At 45.0% G+C, this 18960-nt stretch overlaps 2 protein-coding genes across 4 annotated transcripts in view; both read left to right on the top strand.

Moving 5' to 3' along the window:
- Positions 1 to 7123, top strand: part of pcloa (piccolo presynaptic cytomatrix protein a) — a 47439-nt gene extending 40316 nt beyond the window's left edge. Inside the window, exons 21-26 of the mRNA XM_076030130.1 lie at positions 556 to 744; positions 2136 to 2277; positions 2366 to 2424; positions 3138 to 3272; positions 3680 to 3825; positions 4006 to 7123. Of these exons, the coding sequence (XP_075886245.1) occupies positions 556 to 744; positions 2136 to 2277; positions 2366 to 2424; positions 3138 to 3272; positions 3680 to 3825; positions 4006 to 4149 (815 nt within the window). The 3' untranslated portion in view covers positions 4150 to 7123. The remainder of the gene's footprint in view (positions 1 to 555; positions 745 to 2135; positions 2278 to 2365; positions 2425 to 3137; positions 3273 to 3679; positions 3826 to 4005) is intronic.
- A 1343-nt stretch (positions 7124 to 8466) lies between these two features.
- Positions 8467 to 18960, top strand: part of cacna2d1a (calcium channel, voltage-dependent, alpha 2/delta subunit 1a) — a 75000-nt gene continuing 64506 nt past the window's right edge. For 2 of the 3 annotated variants that reach the window (XM_076030127.1, XM_076030126.1), the window contains exon 1: positions 12907 to 13239. In XM_076030127.1, the coding sequence (XP_075886242.1) occupies positions 13160 to 13239 (80 nt within the window). In that variant the 5' untranslated portion in view covers positions 12907 to 13159. Of the gene's footprint in view, positions 8592 to 12906; positions 13240 to 18960 lie in introns of those variants that run through there. The other variant, XM_076030128.1, reaches the window with a different exon arrangement.

Raw genomic sequence — 18960 nt, 5'->3', positions numbered from 1 at the left:
AAGGCCTGAAAAATAATAAGATCCTAAACAGTGAAACAGTCCTGCCTTCTGTCCCTAATTCCTTTAATTATTTTAGTTTCTTTCTTTTTTTAATTATTAATTTCATTTTCATGAACAACCAGCTTTTTTCGAGGCTCCTCCACTGGGATGGCTGTGCATGCTGTCCACTAACACTCTCCCTTTTTGTTTGGAAATCAAACAAAACAAACAACAAACAAACAAAAAACTACCGGACCCACAATGCACCTCAGTGCACGCCGCACCCCCGTGCAACACTGTGGCTGCATGTGATTGACAAGTCAAGCTGTTTCTTCTTTTTCTTGCCACTGGTGAAGATGAACGGCTCTCTGAATCTCCATCTCCTTCCATCCCCCCCGCCAACGGCGACCCCCCCCCCATTCCCCCAATGATCTGTGTTTTCCTGCCCCCACCCCCCTTCAAACCCCGCCACCGCCGCCGCCACCACCACCTGACGGGAAACAAACAAACCCCCCCTCATCCCCCCCCTCCAAAAAAAAATCAACAACAACCGACAACCGACCCAAACACATCCAGGCCAAAGAGGCCGCCTCTCGCTGAGGCACCAGCGGCACAGCGTGGTGGGCGTGCTCACCATTCAGAGGGCCCAGTCTGATTGGCTGCCTGCCTTGCCATCGCTCGCCTCGGCCAAAGGGAGCAGAGCGGACGGCCGACACCTGACTCTCAGGAAGGCGGTGTCGGAAGAGAGGCCGCAGAGCGTCGGAGGTGAGCCTTCGCCCCCGGGGAAGAAAAAATAAAAAGATTCCCTCCCTTCCTCCACCTCCCTCCTCCCTCCCTCCCTCCCTCCCCCGTGGTGTGACTGACGCACAGGTGGACTTGGGAGAGATAGAGAGAGAGTGTGAGAGAGAGAGAGAAAGGGAAAGAGGATGCTACTAACGCACATATGCAGGTAGGGGAGGGGAGGATGGGTGGGGGTTCTAACAGGAAGTCATAGGGAGAGAGATAGGGAGGGGAGGGGGCGGTGCCACATCATGAGAGACTCATGAGCACGCACATACACACACGCACACACTCTTCCTTCACGGCCGCAGACGCCGCTCACTAATGCCAGCCAATGAACGCCTCCGGACTGTGACTCACTGGGAAGTCACGCCCCTCCCCCCCCGCCCTGACTTCATTGAGCTGGGATTAGTGAGCTCCCCCCAACTCTCCCCCTGTCACGGCGTCGACGGGCCTGACAGGAAAATGTGGCGCAAGCGGAGAAGGTGCGGACACGGATCGTGTTTTTCCACCACCGCCGCGCATCCCTCATCACTCACCTTCACACAAACTCATCACCGGCTCATCAGAGGCCTAAACAGGTTTTCTTGCGTAGGTAAAATAGTTGAAAATGTTTTTAAAGGTCCCCTATTAGATGCCTTTTTTGCAGTTATCTAATAATTCCCTAATAAGTAAGTAAATGGTCCTGTTGGCTGTAAACAAAGGGCTAGAAATGCCACGTAGATCTCTGAGGGGTTTCTTTTTCAGGTGATTGAAGGAGTTTGCAAGTCCAGCATGGCCAAAAAAAAAAGGAGTGAAAATTGGAATAACATGGGACCTTTTAAGAATAGTACATTTAATCAAAGTCCTCTACGTAAAAAAAAATGACTTAAGTAGATGTTGTGGCTATATAAAAATATTATACTATAAAATCATACACTTGAACTAACAATGTCGGAAGAGTGCACGTGCCTCTCTCTTGTTTTCGGTCTACATCTGCATTTACATATAAATGTGCGTTTATTGTGAAGCTCTTTTGTGTGACTGTCTCGTCTCTGTTGTCTGGAAGGTAAAAACAAAAATCTGTGTTTCAGCCCGTCTGCCTGTTCACATGCTTCTCAGTCCTCAGTCGTCCTCCCGTGCTCTCACCCCTCTCCGGCTCTTTGATTTAAACTGGTTTCCCTCTCGACTGCGACGTTAATTATTTTAAGTATGAAATTGGCCCTGATGGATTTTTTTCTTTGCTGCAGATTTGTGTCTGATCCCTCTTGGCTCCTCCCAACTCTGCAGCTTTTTTGTTTTTAACGCTGTGGGACTGAGCCAAGTTGTCGCACTTCATCCTGTGTGTGTCTGTGTGTGTGTGTGTGTGTGTGTATGATGGCTGTGTATCTGCGCAGCTCGCTCTAGCTACAGATCCGGCGACGCACCGGTCACGGCAGCCTCGCTGGACAGCGGCCTGAGCGGCAGCGCCTACAGCCTGCTGGATGAGGAAGCAGAGACCAACGAGGTGGACAGCGCCATCTTCCAGGTGCCCAGATTGTAAGTCTGTCATGTTCTTCAAGCCTCGCACCTTCCCTTCCTTTACACCGCAGATTCTGCGTCCAGTCACGGTTTGCTTCCTCCACAGCGGGAAGATCCCGAATGGCACAGACGCGATGAAGCCGATGGGACACGGTGACATGGAAGGTAACATGTCAAGAGTCACACCTGTGTCTCTTTTTTGTCTTCAGGCCCTGTGCTGTTCAAAAAGATATCCAACTGTTTGATCAAGTCCTCTGCCGGTTTTACTGTGTTAAAAGACACACAACATTAAATACAAACCCATTTTGAGCCCACTATGATCCAAGATCTAGCAGAGCTTGACAGCATTCTCTCTTAATAACGTGACCTTGATGCACATCTTCTCTGGACAACCTTTTTTGTTGTGGCAGTACCACTAATGTCCAGCAGAGGTCAGTCAGACACAAAAGTGGCTTCATTTTCAAGACTCCCCACCTTGGTACGTTTTTATTTTTCATCTCAGTCCCAATGGAGAAGCTTCAGTTAGTTTGTTATACAAAACTTACCATTGCTGTACAAAAACAGTGTATTTAGCCCTCTGTTTACAACCTGCTGCAAAAAGCTGAAGCTCAAACGTTTTGAAGGTGGTCTCATGTGGGTGGCTCCAACACTTGTTTGTCGGGGTGTTGGGGAGGGTGCTGGGGGAGGTGTTGTGCCCCAAGGGACATCACAAAGGGCCTCAAATCCAGAAATGTAAAAAATATTCTGCACAAAAAAATGATCTTGCAAGTCCAATTCTAGTTACCAAGACAGAAAAAAAGAGAATGAGATGCAGTGTTTCTAAGCATTCGCCCCCTTTTTCTTTTTTTCTTTTTCTTTGAACTTCGTCCATGTCTCAGGCAAGTCTCAGGTGATGGGGGAGATAAAGATCGCGCTGAAGAAGGAGATGAAGACGGAGGGCGAGCACCTGGTCCTGGAGATCCTTCAGTGTCGCAACATCACCTACAAGTTCAAGAGCCCCGACCACCTGCCTGGTAAAGGGAGAGAAAAAATAAATCTGCACATTCACACGCACATAGAAATGATATCATAACTCAGCACGGCTGCAGTACAGTCACTGAGTGATCAAGGACTCAAAGCTTTGAGTCTGTAGACGGTCGTGTGTGTCTCAGCCAAACTTGTTTGGGTGTTTTCGGGGGATCTTTGGATTTTCTCCTCCTTGTGTCAGGTCGATTTGACTTTCTGTACAAAGCCCTTATGGATCTACCATACCTTTGCCACCACCTAGTGGTCAACCGCTGATTGTCATTGCTTAAAAAATAAATGATTTTGAAGAAACTTCCCCTCTTTGCAAAAAACACATTTTTTTGTCATGTGTGAGCAGACACATAAAAATACTGGATGTGTGTGTGTGTGTGTGTGTGTGTGTGCGTGCCAGCAGATCTTTATGTGAAGCTCTACGTGGTGAACGTGGCCACTCAGAAGAGGATCATCAAGAAGAAGACAAGAGTGTGTCGTCACGACCGCGAGCCGTCCTTCAACGAAACCTTCCGCTTCTGTATGAACCCCACCGGACACTCGCTTCAGGTAGCCACCGATGTTGTGTGTTTCACATCACAGTGCCTAAAACAATATCAGAAAAACGCCTTTGATTCTCTTAAAGGGACAGCTCAGCCACTTGCTGCTCTGCATTCAGTGGTCATTTTAGCTGTAATTGTTAGTTGCACAGTAGGTGTGACATCAGGTCTCTCTGTGTTGTCGTGCCAGCTGTTCCTGGTGTCCAACGGCGGCAAGTTTGTCAAGAAAACGCTGATCGGCGAGGCCTACGTGTGGCTGGACAAGGTGGACCTGCGCAAGCGCGTGGTCAGCTGGCACAAGCTGCTCGCCAGCACCGCCCAGATCCACTCGTAGAAAGGAGGGACGAGTCCGTCTGTGATGCACGGGACCTGAGGGGGGCGCCGAATGCTCTATCTGAGCACAGGATGGGTCTCTGTTCTTTCCTCTCTTTTTTTATATCTAACCTTTGAGTCAGGACACGAGGAGGACAGGGGGAGACGACTGACTCTGTTTATCAAAAGGTCGCGCAAAGGCGGCCGGAAAGGTCACAGTGGGAACACAAGTTTACAGGACGTTCAGTGTACAGTGGTGTAGCCCCGCCCCCAGACAGGAGGCCTGGGCCAGAATCAACCAGGTATTACACACTGTCACAAACACAGAGACACACACACACACACACACACACACACACACACACACACACACACACACACACACACACACAGGACACGTATGCACGCAGTCATTCACACTCAAGCGGAACTTTAATTCTACAGGGAAGAGACAGATTTTATTCAGATGATTTATCCATAAAAAAAAAAAAAGATTCTCCTCATTGCTTTTTTTTTTTTAATTTGCAAAGCATTTTGGGAAAGAAATATTGCAGAGATGTCTTACTTATTTTTGTATTGTGATACTAGAGCTCTATCATTTTTCTCCTCCTCAGCTCTCTGATGATTTAAACTCTATCCTGGGAATTGACTAGAGTATATTTTATAGCACACTGTGGAGCATTTCAAGTGATCAGGCGTGGTTTTGTTCACCTTTGACCTCACCCATTCCTTTTCTGTGCAAAACCATCAGCTGAGTTCTAATAAAGAATTATAGATGCCGAACAAAAGATTATTACTAATATCTAAAATTATATACATATACAAACTGAGAGAGATATATAATTGGACACTATATATATAGTGTGCATGAGTATATTTGGTAACCAGCGCACACACACACACACACACATGCACAGTCACTGTATATAGAGTGAAATGTCCTTGATGGAAATTGATTTTAATTTATAACATATATAGATAGATATATGAATATAGATTTATTATCACAGACAATCAAGTCTTGATGATTGTGACATAGAAGTTTTATTTACCCATGATGCCCCTCTCCCCCAAAACACCGCCCACCCTTAGAATGTGACACACACATGAGAAATTAGGCACGTCTTTTTTTGTTTTTTGCGTGAAAACCGGATGAGTCCTGCTGCTTTTCCCTTCAGAAAACTCTCACCACTTTTGTGGGGTTTTGCACTCCCCTCCACCCTCCCACCCCGCCGGAATGTAAATGTGACATCATCACTTTACATGAAGTGTGATTTTATTTATGCCAATAAAACGGACGGCAGTAGAAAGGGAGAGATGAGAGATTCAGACTGCAGAAGCACTCGGATACACCAGAGGGCGTGCCGCTGTGTTATTCCAACTTCTTTTTTTTCTTTTTTTCTTAGCGCACGTCAGCAGTTGAACCTTGCAGAGAAACAACACCTAACAAATAAGGGATTTCTATGCAACATCTACTTCCTTAAACTGCTTTCTTTTTTTCATTTATTTTTTAATTTGACAGTCACAAATAGAAAAAAAAAATCACTTTCCTTTTGCACTAGTTTCATTTTACACCTCTGTCTATTTATTTATTTAATTTCATTGCTTGTTTCCATTTGATGTCCAATTTTGTACCGTGAAAAGAATCCTTATTTATTGCCTGTAAGACTGACCTCTTTATGTTTTCTTATATTTGTTTACAGTACATATCAGTTGTACATACAAAGAGACTGCGGCGATTTTGTTGTTGTTTTCTCTTTTCTTTTTGCTTTTATATAATCACAATGTAGTGCTTGTTTACAAGGCCTGAAACTCAGAGAACCAACTGTTATTGCCCCCGTGCAATAAACGCAGACATAAATTTCACATAGTTCTAAGTCTATATATAGAAAATATATATATATCATTCCCATTTAATGGACATTTTTTTATGCACTTCCCTACATGGAATAGCTTTTTTTCCCTAAGTGTTGATGAAAGTACCAAAAAAACAAACAAACAAACAGACAAAAAACACTCTCACAATTATGCCTAAACATGATTTAGGGTTTACCTGTGTTTTTATTTGCATTTGCCTTATTTTTATACCCATGCGCTTTTGTGTGTAGCATCAAATCAAGCGGACGCATGTCATTGGCTGTAAATGCACATCTTATTTTTGGGTGTCGTCTGTCTAAAAATAATAATAATAACAAAAAAAACAAAAACAATAACTCATAAAAAACACATTCACACTTCCTGTCATACACGCACACACACACGCACACACACACACACACACACACACACACACACACACACACACACACACACACATCTCTATTTCCAAGCCTTGTAAATACATATCTTTTTTATACTGGGTTTCGGGGAGCAATAGGTCTTTTAGGAGGCACAGAACAGGTGTGTGTGATTCTAGAAATTCAAGGATGTGTTTCTCTCGTGCTCAGTGTACAGCGGACAGCCTGAGAAAATGGCCCCACATCTGTCCACAGAGACCCGGACACACCCAAACCCTTTACACCAAAACACTCGAAAAGTTTACCGCAGTCCGATTACACTGACGTCCGTCTCGAGAAGTGCAGGAGAATTTAAATGTGCTCACACTGGATGTTGCATGTTTCTTTGGTGGTTCATACATATTTTTTGTGTCCAGATATTATTGAAGAAAAAAAAAAGAAAATACAAATAAATAAATCAATGAAAATAATTACAAGAATGAGGTAGAGGATGATATAGAACAAAAACTGTTGTAGAGGGAGAAGATGTGAAGAAAACCTATTCAGATTATTGCGGATGTATGCTGACTGTACAAAGATTATGCTTGTAAAACCTGTCTGGTTTTTCACTTGTAAGTAACCAGAGTTAAAAAAGAAAAAATATATATATAATGTCATGGTTTTGTGATTGTATACAGGAGGTATTGATAAATTATGCAAAATGTGCTGTAAAAATGGCTGTTGCCCCATGTCTAAATATTAAATATGAGTACAAATGAAGGGCTGTTTCGCACTGAATTTTATTTTATTTTATTTTATTTTATTTTATTTTATTTTATTTTATTAACAAAATAGGATCTTCTGCAGATTATTTTCAATAACCACATTTAGCCACTAGATGGAGCCACAAACTAAACTTCCGGTTTAATCGGCGCCTGCTGTGTTAGTAGTGACACCGACTCTCGTACGTTTGCGCTTTTGTCAAAATATGTTCGCTCTGTCTTGCTTCCATATCTGCGTGCGTTTTTTCCTTAATGTAAGTATTTGTGTGTTTCACGTTTGCTGAAGTTGTTTCAAAGTGGCACCATGTTTTTGTTTGTTTTTAAATAAGGCCGTGGAAGCTTTAACTGGCAGCCCTTCATATCGAATAGAATAGAAAGTGGGATGATAAGGCTGGTACTGATGTTTCTGGGAAACAATAAAATGAACCTTTATTGAGCCTTTGTTACTGAGCAAATGTATTGAAGTTCAACTCATTAATGACAATGAACCCCCGCGACGCGGAGAACAGGAATAAGCGGGAAGAGAAGCTGAGTGTATGGGGTTGGGGTGGGGGCTCTAGAGACGCAAGGGTTTAAAAAAAATACTCACGTTAGTGTGGTAGGGGAAAAGATAATATAATGCTGCCAGTAGGGGGAGGCATATATCTTCTTTTTAAAATAGCACTCCGAATTCCTTTTTGTTTTTATTTTGGAGTTGTCTGCTTTTTGCTCACCAAATTTTGGATGATGTTTTAGATTTTGTTTGTTTTTAGCGGGGAAACCCCTCCAGTATCAATGGTGTGGACGGGATCATGACTAATAGTGGTCATCATGATCTTGAGTAATTATAGTCTTTACATCTGCACCTGTTGCGCAGACCATAAAGTGCCACGGCAGCAGCACAAGGAGCAGCTCTGGGTCTTAACTGATCTTTAAAATAGAAATGTCTGCACACACTATATTCAGAATCTATTTGTGTGCACAGAGTCGCCTTGCACCTGGAATCCAAATTATGTTGTGACATAATTCCAGTGTTATTTTGAGATATTTACTAAATGAGTGTGTTCCCTACCACCAATGAGACTATACCATAAAAGCCTGTCAAACTAACCAGTTTTTTTTTTGTGTGTGTGTGTGTGTGTGTGTGTTTTTCCGCTGTAAGACAATATCATAATTTGCTTCTGTTCTCTATTTGAAAGATTTGCTTCTCGTTGGACTCGGATCTCGTCTCCCTGTCTCCATGCTCCCTGGGGGTTTCCTGTGTGTTCACCCTCGTCTTCTACCTCTTTCGACGGGGCTTCAGATCCACTCATCCAACGACACATTTGTTCGTCCGTCCTCGTTTACCTTCAAAGACGTTTGCCTGCGTCAGACGACGGGCTCCTGAATAGCCCCGGCATCTTTGATTCGCCGGACATCCACACTGATCAAAACGGCGGTGATCCGTCTCGGGCCGCATCAGGCGACGTCGCATCAGCATATCCAAGGTCAGACCCGGCGTACAACCCAATCAAACACTTCTTGATCTTTGAAGATTTAATGGTATGCTGTAGACAAAAACAAAATAACCTAGTCCAACTGATCATACGGTTCAGTATTGGTTTGAAAATAAATGGACAAATACATTGCCACTGGTGGTAATAATAAAACAGTTTGTGCTAAATAGGAATATCAAAAATGGGGGATAAGAGAGGTAATGAGGCCCTAAAGAAATTGTCAGTATAGAATCATATAGGCATTTAAAACATTACTTGATATATATTAACAGAAAATGAGATATTTTATCATACCATAGAAAGTGTCCTATCTAGTGTAGTCATAATAATTTGGATGAGTTTGACTTTCTCCTTGGTTCTCAACAATCTATTATTACAAGATCCACCACGCTGTGATATGAAGCTAGTACCTTTCCCTCTCGAACTCCAAGAGGAGCCTGGCAGGTCTTGAAGATGACCAGACTTGCGTGTCCATTTAGAGTCCGATGATTTATGCCCCTGTCTCTGTCTGCTGAATGTCAAAAGACAAAACCACAGGTTGTTAATCTTGCCTTATTGTTGCCTAAGTGACATTAAAATTGATACAATTGATACAATACTGATATTGTATTTTACTGGCCTTATGTAAGGTTTTATCCATCAATTGATCCTATCGATATGATTTTATAGGACAGAAATAAGATTTTTAAACGGGGAAAGGACGGGACAGCTGAACCCTTCACATCCGATCACCTTCGGATTGGCCCCGCCCTCCCTGAAGCCCGCTTCCTGTCACCGGGTTCCCGTTACACCCGGCGGCTCTCCCTCACTGGGCCATAACTTCTCCTGGCCCTGACAGAACGGCTTCCACTTATCCTAATGTGATCAGTCAGTGCACAGAGGGGACTGAGGCCGGGCCCAGGCCTCATATCACACACATGGGCCGTCACTTCTCCCTCACTGAGTCAACACGGCACGCAGAGGCTGTGGTGCAAGGTGTGTGTGTGTGTGTCTGTGCGTGTGTGTCGGTGTGTTTGGTGACCTAAAAAAGCTTACTCGTCATGACCGGTCAAAGGCAAAAATCTAAAAAAACACTAATGAAGTAGCGTCAGAGACGTTAGTTGGTATTTGTATTTTATTAATTTATTCTTTCATTCTGAGGGATGAGTGAACTTTATTTTTCTTGCTAGATTGACAGAATCTGCAGTGGAATAAAGTCTAAACAGCTGGACACGTGGGACAAAACTTGTTAAAACTTTTAAATACTCAAAGCTCAGAAAGGTCTCTCGCCACCAAGCTCAGTCTCAAAATCAACACCTTTGTGATGTCACAAAGGGCCCTGTGACATAACAACCAGGCTGTACCGTTGGAGACCGCTTTTGCCCAAACGTGTGGAAGCTCCAATGGAACAGTGTCAGCAAGGAGCTAAAATACAGTTGTTGGTTTTTATTATGTTTTTTGCTTTCTTGCAGTTACCTGTAGACAAAGGGCTAAAACACTAACACATGCTGTCACATCTCATCAAACTTTAATGACTAAAATAAAAACCTTGTGCTGCTCCCCTTAGAGTCTTTGAAGTGAGGCCACAGTGTAGAACTAAAATCCAGCCAAGAAGCAAAACTACGAATTTCTTGTAAAACATTTTTTCTTCATTCTGTCTTAGACCATGTTTACCTTTCACGATGAGTTGAATTTGACAATGAGGAACGTCTGGTTGAAGCAAAAATAATAATCATAAAAAAGACAACCTCATGTCTGACCGTGGCTGCCAAGAAGCAAGTGTGCAGGGGGAGATGGCCATTAAAATTTAAACTGGGAAGATAATTTGTTGCCAGGGCAACACTTTCTGTGAAGGATTAATAAGTGTGTGTGTGTGTGTGTGTGTGTGTGTGCGAGTTACCTCCGCCGTGTCGATGTCTCTGCAGGACAGCCGTCAATATGTTCCTCGTGCGAGGTGCGGGAAGTGACAGCGACGTCTTAACTTCTCAGACAGATCTGACAGATGCTTCATGGCCGTGAGGCTTCTTGCCAGCTTCCATCTCTGCAATTTCTTTTTTTTTTTCCTCCCCGTCCACCCCCTCCTCTCCAGTGACGTCAGGATTAAGAAAACCCAGCTTTTAAAATCCAGACTAACCACAAAGCAGGAAGTTTGCGGCGTTGGTGATGAGAACACTGCGGCTTCCTCACTCTAAAGTGCGATTTGACGTAAAGAAATGGCTGCGGGTGCACCTCAGACTGCATTTGAATAAAATGAAGAAAAAAAGATTCACTTGCCCCGCAAGTGTGTTTTAATGAGCTTCATTATTTTTTAGAAAATACAGCAGCTTGTCGTCGAGTACGCTGTTCAGATTTTTGCCCTCTTCTTTGCAAATGAGAATAGAGAAAAGCTGCCAGGGACTGATTACTACTTTAATAAGTTGCAATTAAACAAAGCACACAAAAACTGTGCGTTTTAAAACTCAAAAAAGGACTTCGTCAGTTTTGAAGCGTTGATTCTCCCCGCGGCATTCTGGGAAACTGCTGCTGTTTGTCTTGAGTGCGGCTGCTTGTTTGGCCGTGCAGCCGCTAGTCAGGGGAGCGGGAGGCTCGGCTGCGAGGAGGTTGCCATGCGACGGCAGCTGGGCAATTCCCTGGACAGGTGGGCGGGGTCGCAGGCAGGTGACAGAGGCCACACCTGCTGCCAGCCAGCCACACGCGCGCGCACACACACACACACACGCACACAGTCCTCTTTCTTTCAGAAACACAACCTTTCTGAAAGATCTTCTCTCAATGATTGAACTTTAGACTTTTTTTCTTTCTTTCTTTTGTCCTCTTTCACGACTTTTTCTCATCTGGAAATGTGATTGGGAGCACAATGCAGTGGCCAACAGGTTCAAACTATAAAGAGCCCTGAACCACGCTGGCCTGGAAACCGCAACAACATTTTTTAAAACATTGTCGTTCTGAAAAGACAAAAACTTTTTTTTATTAGTTTAGCCTCAGCCATCATAACAAATGATATGGAACGAGTGAGATGTAATCCAGCATTTTGCAAACGTATTTACCGTCTGCAGATGCAATATTGAAACTGACATCAAATTGGAAATTAAATTTTTCTTTTGTGTTCGCTGCCTCTGCTGCAGCGTTCCGGCCGTCTTGTTTCCATCTTCTTGCTGCTGTTGGGAAAACTTTGCTACAGGCCTTAAGTGTGGCAAACTGTCATAAACCCTCCAAAGGCTGACAATCACGTCTGCAGTCACAGCGCTCTCCCATATCTACGTGTGATTTGACACTTTTTGTTAAACAAACTGATTCCCGCCATGAATCACGCATAATCCTCTGGAAGAGCGTGTAGCGTTCAGTCGGAAAAACACTGGCAGCAGGAAGGATCAGCGCTGGATTATTTTGCGTTTCAACGCACAAGTCCACAAGCTTTTTTTTCCTTTTTTTTTTTCGTGTGTGTGCGTTTCGCCATCTTCATAATATTTTCAGAAAGAGGCATTTAATTATTCATAAGCTGTTAATTTCCTCCCCAAAGCGTTGTGGCGTTGCCCCCCTTTTCAGGATGAACTCACACTTCTCACGCCCGAACTGCAGTGGACACTCATCCATATTCAAAATTGCTGTTGTTTTTGTAGCTGTGGTTTTTTTTTGTTTGTTTTGTTTTTTTGCACCGCAGTCCACGGGGCAAGTGGAATACATTAGCACATTTCATATTGCATAAACTGGCGGGCATATGAAAATTAAACAGCAGTAGTTTGTGGTTGATTTGGTAGCTGGTAGTTTTGTAGTTGATTTCACCTCCTCAAAGACTTCTGGTGCCTCTTTGGACAGCACTAATAATGCTTGTCGTCTCACCGTTAGGATCACATGCACCAAGTGCGTGCGAAAGGGTGGCTGGAGTGACGTCCTTTCTCTTGTGAACCCCCCCTGGATGGACACTCCCTTTTTCGACCGGTGAGCGGAAGGGGCGGTGCCTGCGCCATGTGTCCGGGGCTACCGCTGTACAGTCAGCTTCGAGACAGACTTCGTTTAACTCTTTGTCAGTGACTTGCACGCGCATATATACTGTCGCAATATTTAGTCATCGGCGTTTCGTTCAACTCAGACGCAACACAGACTGGACGGACTGAGCCCCGCCCACTTTTTTTGCCCCTCTCCCGCCCCCTCGCAGATCTCTCCTAAATCAGTCCAACGCACTTTGAGAGCCCCCCGACACACACACACACACACACTAAAAAAAGACCCACTCCTCTGCTCAGCTCTCTCTCTCTCTCTCTCTCTCTCTCTCTCTCTCTCTCTCTCTCTCTCTCTCTCTCTCTCTCTCTCTCCCCCCCCCCCCGGACTCACGCGTGCACGGACAACCAGATGAGATTTGTTTCCAAGCGCGCACCGATGGCGGCGTGAGGAGACTTACGCACGGCGCAGCGGATCCAGCAAGTCCATCTTTAAAAAAAAAAAAAAAAAAAATCCCCGAACAACAACAACAGACTGAGCGGCGCTCTGGAATCCCCAGACCCGCCTATTCACCCACCGACTCTTGTTTTGTTTTCTATTAATCGGCGGAGAAGAAAACACGCAGGAACACCCAGCACGCCATGGATTATTCGCTCTGCCTACTTTTAGTCCTGTCAAGCCTGTCGTGCGTGTCGCTCGGACAGTTTCCCACCGCGCAGACGTGAGTAGCTCCAGCCTGTTGGCTTCCGCCACTAGTTCTTCTCAGATCGCCGCGGTTTCCAGTTGTCATTCAGTTGTCAGTGTTTTAGCATGGATCTATAAGGGTTTTTTGTTTGTCGTAGCACCGAGCTGTGCAAGTTCAGCTGTTCAGCTTCAAGTCCGACCGGAAGCGAGAAGCGACTTTCTGTGCGAGTGTTCAAATGCCATGTGATGATGATGATGGATGATGACGATTGCACATTATTGCGACGCAATTTCAACTTGGCAAGCGTGCTATTTAAAGCTTCTCCCCACAGCTCATCCCTTCTGTGTGCAGATTGCTGTCAAATGCATGTGGTGGCATAACGTGGTGGTGCCCAACTTTTTTCTTTTTTTTTTTTCATTCAACTCACATATTATGGCTCGTCTATTTGGAAATATTGCTTGGCACTTATTATGTTGCCACTCATCTATCAGATGAGGCACTGTGAAGCTGAACTAATGTGTTGATCTCCAGTTTGATTCCACTCATTTGCTTAGAAAACCCCCAAATGCTGCAAAATTTCCCAGACTGTTCTGATTATTTAACAAGTGTATTTTCCAAGAAGGTTTCCTGCTTCAGTTTTTCTTTCTTAGCTCTAAAAATTCATCTGCTCCCTGACGTCTCTGCAAGCTCTGCTCTCTCTGGCTGCGTCGACCAATCACTGGGCTTGAAATCGACCCCCCGGGGCCTCTGTGTTTGGCGCTGCTCGCATTAATAGATGTAACAGGTGATGCAGGCCACAGCGTCGCAAGTTTCTATAATAAACGCTGATGAGGCACCTCGCACTTTGAAATCAACAGGTTTCAGACGCTCCGTACGGCCGGCGAGAAGATCAGGGCGACGTTCAAGTTTTATTTAATTTTTTTTATTGTTTTGTACGCAGCCCAGGACTGGGTCCCGGAGAGATGTGGCCCGCCGTGATGGCACTCAGCCTAATGGCCGAGTGCAATGATGTCAGACTAGCAGAGTGGCCCTGCCCACTCCCTATATTTCACGGGCACTAAGTGGATTGATCCGTTGCTTTGCCTACATGATGTTCGCGCGGCGATGCTCGGCAAGCTGAGCGGCCCAGCGTTACCAGGCAGCAGCAGCAGACAGAGGATGAGGAGGAGGAACAGGTGTAACTCAGCATGATTGGCAGGAAGGGACTCTTTGGACTTTTGGCAACTTAATTGATGCGAGAAGACGATGTGGAAAACTGTTGTTTTGGCTCTTCTGCATTTTGACACCTCAGCCAGCAGTGATTGCAGTTTAGCAGGAGAAAGATTGTAACGATGACATAGTGGACATAGCTCATTCTTGCAGCGTGCTACCTGTGGCCAGTGCTGCCACTCCAGGCTAACTCCAGTGATGCTGATGCTGAGTGATGAGGCTCAAGGTGAAAGTTGCCCAAAGAAGAAAGACGGCAATGCAGCGAGTGACCCAGATTGTTTTCCTGAAAGAAATCCAGCGACGTTGATACGCAGCTCTGTGCATGTAAAGGCCCCATATTGTGCGAAATCGACTTCCCCTTCGTACTCCATCAATCATCTGTGTTTCTGTCCCGTCGTTGAACTCTGCAGAAAGGAGTAAAGACTCTGTTGCTCACTTTTGGAAGAAGGCACTAAAACACATGTTTCTTTGGAAATCAGCCCCGCATGACATCACTAAGAGTTTAGAGGTAGTTTCTGCACCCCAAGATGACTGGCTCAAAGCTGCCTTCCGACCATGTGGACGTTCCGATAAAGCGCCAGTTTTAAGATGAGGCCGTAAACGGGGTTAAACTTGCTGTTTTTTCAGGAGATCTTGAGAGCTTTTTTAGCGATATGTTATCATGCATGGCTGCTCCACTGGAGTCCAGGATAAAATGCAAAGTTCCAGAAGATCTCTAGGGCCTATAGCTAATCTTTGTATGTTGCTAGAAGCTAAATAATAATAATAATAATAATAATAACAATAATAATAATAATAATAATAATAATAAGAAAAATAATAATAATAATAATAATAACAATAATAATAATAATAATAATAATTTTAAAAAAAATCCCGAAAATTTGCCCGTATGTTTTATTGGACTGTGAGGAGGTGAACTATGAGAACCTGCTCACTGTCCATGAGAAATGTGCTTGATTCCTCCTTGATTATTTATCCATTTAACCAGGTTTCTAACAATTACTGTTACCAGCATCCACTGCAAATGCCATTAGAGCTTGAAGGGGTTCTAATCATGTTGAAAACTGGAGGCCAGATTGTTGGAAATTTTGCATCAGGGTTGCAGGCGCTGACCTGGGCTGGTTGGTTGGTAAATTGGTCGGAGGTGGATCCTCAGCGCTCCACCTCAAAATGCTCGATTGCAAGTTGTTTTGGAGTTTTAAGTTTAACCGGACTGGTCGCCATCCTTTTGAGCAGGAAGAGGCAGGGGCACGTGGTGCAAAACAGGAAGTTACTTTGCGATCGTACACAACAGTAGGACGAGCAGTTTTAGCAGAACTGGAGGACATTTGCTCATGAAAATGCAAGCGGGGGGGAACAATGCTAAAGGCTTTTTTCTGCTCCCGAGTTCTTTTGAATTGCAAACAGACAGTGCAGGCGACATTTTAGCCCACATTAGCTGAACACTCTCCGTGACGATGGCGCCCAAACCTGCTGCCTTAAGCTAATAGTGTGTAGCCTCGCTATCGAAAAAAAAACTATTGTTTGCCAGGTTCTGATCTCCTCACCTACACGTCTCCACTGTGGGCGATCTCAGGCATCTCCATCTCTAACCTCACACGCCAGCGTCTGTCTGCCTCAGATCTCTACCGTCCCGCCTCTCCATCCCTCTATCCCTCGCTCCCTCGTCCCTTTCAGTCCCACTCATTCCCCCGTCCGTCCATCTCCGTCTCCATCTGCCTCCCTGTGCATCTCTTTATCTCTGCCTCCTTCTCCTTCTCCTTCTCCTTTTGCCCTCGAGGCGGATGATTAACATCATCGAATCTGAAATGCAAAGTCTGATGTCATAGACTTTTTTTTTTTTGCCCCCAGAGATCTCGGTGCCAGCAACTCACGCTGCTAAGGGACCGAGGAGGACAAAAAAGAAAATGTTGCGACAGCGAGAAAAGCCGGGTCGCTCGGTCTTGAGGAAGCTCCGCTGCAGCTCCGATAATTCGGCTTGTGTGCTGTGTTGTTTACTCGCGCCGCCAAACGAGGAGACGCGTCCTGATTTTCGTGTCATCTCGTGCCAGCGCTTTGTTGTGAGTTCAGCCAGGCCCAGAATGTATCATCAGCCCCGCACTGGCTTTTCCCCTTAGTCACCAGAAAATTTTTTTGGAAAAAAACATATTTTCTCTCCCCCTTCCTCCTCTCCCTCCAAACTTGCTGTCATCCTCTGCTCCCTTCCTTCTTTCTGCCACTTGCTTTTTTTTTCTTGCAAAAGGCCTAACTAGATTTCATGCTCAACCAGCTAAAGAGCCGCGGCGCTCATGTTTGTCGCCTAGTCTCCAGCGATCCGTCTGCATAATGTCGAGGAGCCACTCGATGCTAAAAGAAGACAAGGTGGGCAGTTGTTGAAATAAATTGATAAATAGAGGATGAGTTCTAAACATTTAGACTTGTATGTAAGTAAGTGTGCATGTGTTGTTGTTGTGTTGTTTTTTTAGGAAAAGCTTAGCCTGCATGCAGCTCGCCCCTTTTCCAGTCGCCGGGAAGGGTGGTGGTTTTCTTTAAAGCTCTGCTTTACTGCTAGAGCGCAGACGAGAAACTGTGATTTTATTGTCTGAACGGCAGATGGAACCAGGACGGTGCCAGTTCTAAAGGTCAAGTGTGTAATATTTGGAGATTTTGAGAGGAAACAGCGACATGAAGTGGTTACATTTCAGATTGAAGCGCTCTTTCACTCCCTCTCCCTCTCCCAAGCTTGCCAGTGAACTATTCGTTTGTACAGTTTTGCATTCTTGCCTCACATTCCAGAATGCAAAAACCTTCTTCTCCTCCGCCTTCGTCTTGGAGAGTCTTCTGAAGTCTGACCGCAGTTCAGTTTCTTGTCTGGCTTCTTGTCCCTCCTGACGTCTTCCTCTCCGTCTGCAGCTCCCACCAGCACTCGAGGCCACCGGTTCGCCCTCGTTCCTCGTGGTTGTCGTTGGGGGCGGGGCTGCAGCAGCATGTGTTGCGGCATCGGGAGGACAAAGAACTTCAATGTGCATAAAAGTATAGAATTAAAAAGTTGCCTCACAACCACAAAGCCGTTCCTGCTTTTTCACCCATGTGCGTTTTTGTGTCCTGAACCAGGAAATGCAGCCGTAGCCCCGGAAAATCGCACTGGCCAACATAATCCTGTTTTTGCAACTCTCCTGACTTTGGGTGTGTGTGTGTGTGTGCGCACGCTTTGCTAATTCAGTTTTATTAGTTTCTGGGAAATGGAAGAGATGGGGGAGGAGGGGGGGGGGGGTGGCTCGCTGCTACAGGCTTTGTGTGTTTTTGATTGAATCATGCAGCCTTGTTAGAGAGAAGCAGGGATTTAAAGTGTCCAGTCTGATATCAAGGAAATATGCACGGCGGCGAGGTAATAAATGAGATTTTTTCGCTTCAACTTTTTTTGACGCTGTCAAGTCGTAGTTGGAGTATGACACCGATAATACTCTGGAGTCTGAATGAATCAAATGCGACGAGCAGATGGGAACGACGGGCTCTGTCTACAGTTTCCTTGGCCGCTGCTCGCTCCGAAGCAGCTGCAACTGTATATTCGCTCTCTATATATACTGCGTATTTCTGTCTTGAGAGACATACAAGGACACGGAGGCTGCGTCCGGGGGGCTCCGGTGGAGCTGCTTTGCGCAGAACAATAATTATCCACAAAGACTTTCGAGATCTTCATAAAACAGCATGTTTAGCCATCTGGTCACAGCCTCCTGCTGAGAAACGCTGGCTTTTAGCCTCCTGTTGCAGACGATAATTTGTCGGACCTTTCACATGTTTGGAAGCATGGTCTCACTGGGTGGAGCCAGCACCTTTGTTTCTCCGTTTCCTCCGATGTATTTTTCTTTCATTATATATATATATATGTCATTTTTTTTTTTGGCTTGGTGAGGGCTTTAATGATGACCTACCTGGGTTTTCTCCAGCCAAGGATGTTTATTGCAGAAATGCATTTTTTTTTTAACCAGCAAAAGAACTGAAGGAGGTTTCTGAACAGTTCAGTGAAAAGATAATGTGATTTTTATTTCATTTTATTTTATTTTTTAAAGTTTAGGACCTTGGATTCTTCCATACAATCCGTTTCTTCCTCTTATCGTTCTTCTTCCAAGTTCTTTTGCTTTGCCCCCATCTCAACCCTGGCTATATTTAGCCAAGCCTCCCCTCTCTTTTTTGGGGGAAGGGAGGATGGTGCTGAGCGTCTCAGATGGAGGTAAAGATATACCAGGGAAGAGTGGCGGCTGAGGGGCTTCCCATAAATCCACACTCCCTCTTTGGCCTCCCAGTGTCGCCTCGGTCTCTGGCTCTGGTTTTGGGAAAGTTGAAGGAGGCGAGCTTGGCGCTGGATCAGCTCCACGCAAAACCCCTCTGGCACATGGAAATTTCCGAGACTTTTTTCCATTGCAACGTTTCCCGGGCAACCTTGGGAATAGCTAACAGCTGTTTGGTGCGGGAGGCTGGTCCTGTGCAGGAAGTCTTTGTGTGTGTGTGTGTGTGTGTGTGTGTGTGTGTGTGTGTGTGTGTGTGGGTCTTGACAGGCCATAAACA

This window comes from Nelusetta ayraudi, unplaced genomic scaffold (assembly GCF_046127955.1).
Source record: "Nelusetta ayraudi isolate G7.1 ecotype Tasmania unplaced genomic scaffold, CSIRO-AGI_Nayr_v1 ptg000027l, whole genome shotgun sequence".
Taxonomy (NCBI): Eukaryota; Metazoa; Chordata; class Actinopteri; order Tetraodontiformes; family Monacanthidae; genus Nelusetta; species Nelusetta ayraudi.
The sequence above is the reverse complement of the archived record's forward strand: the minus strand, read 5'-3'. Positions and strand labels throughout refer to the sequence as shown.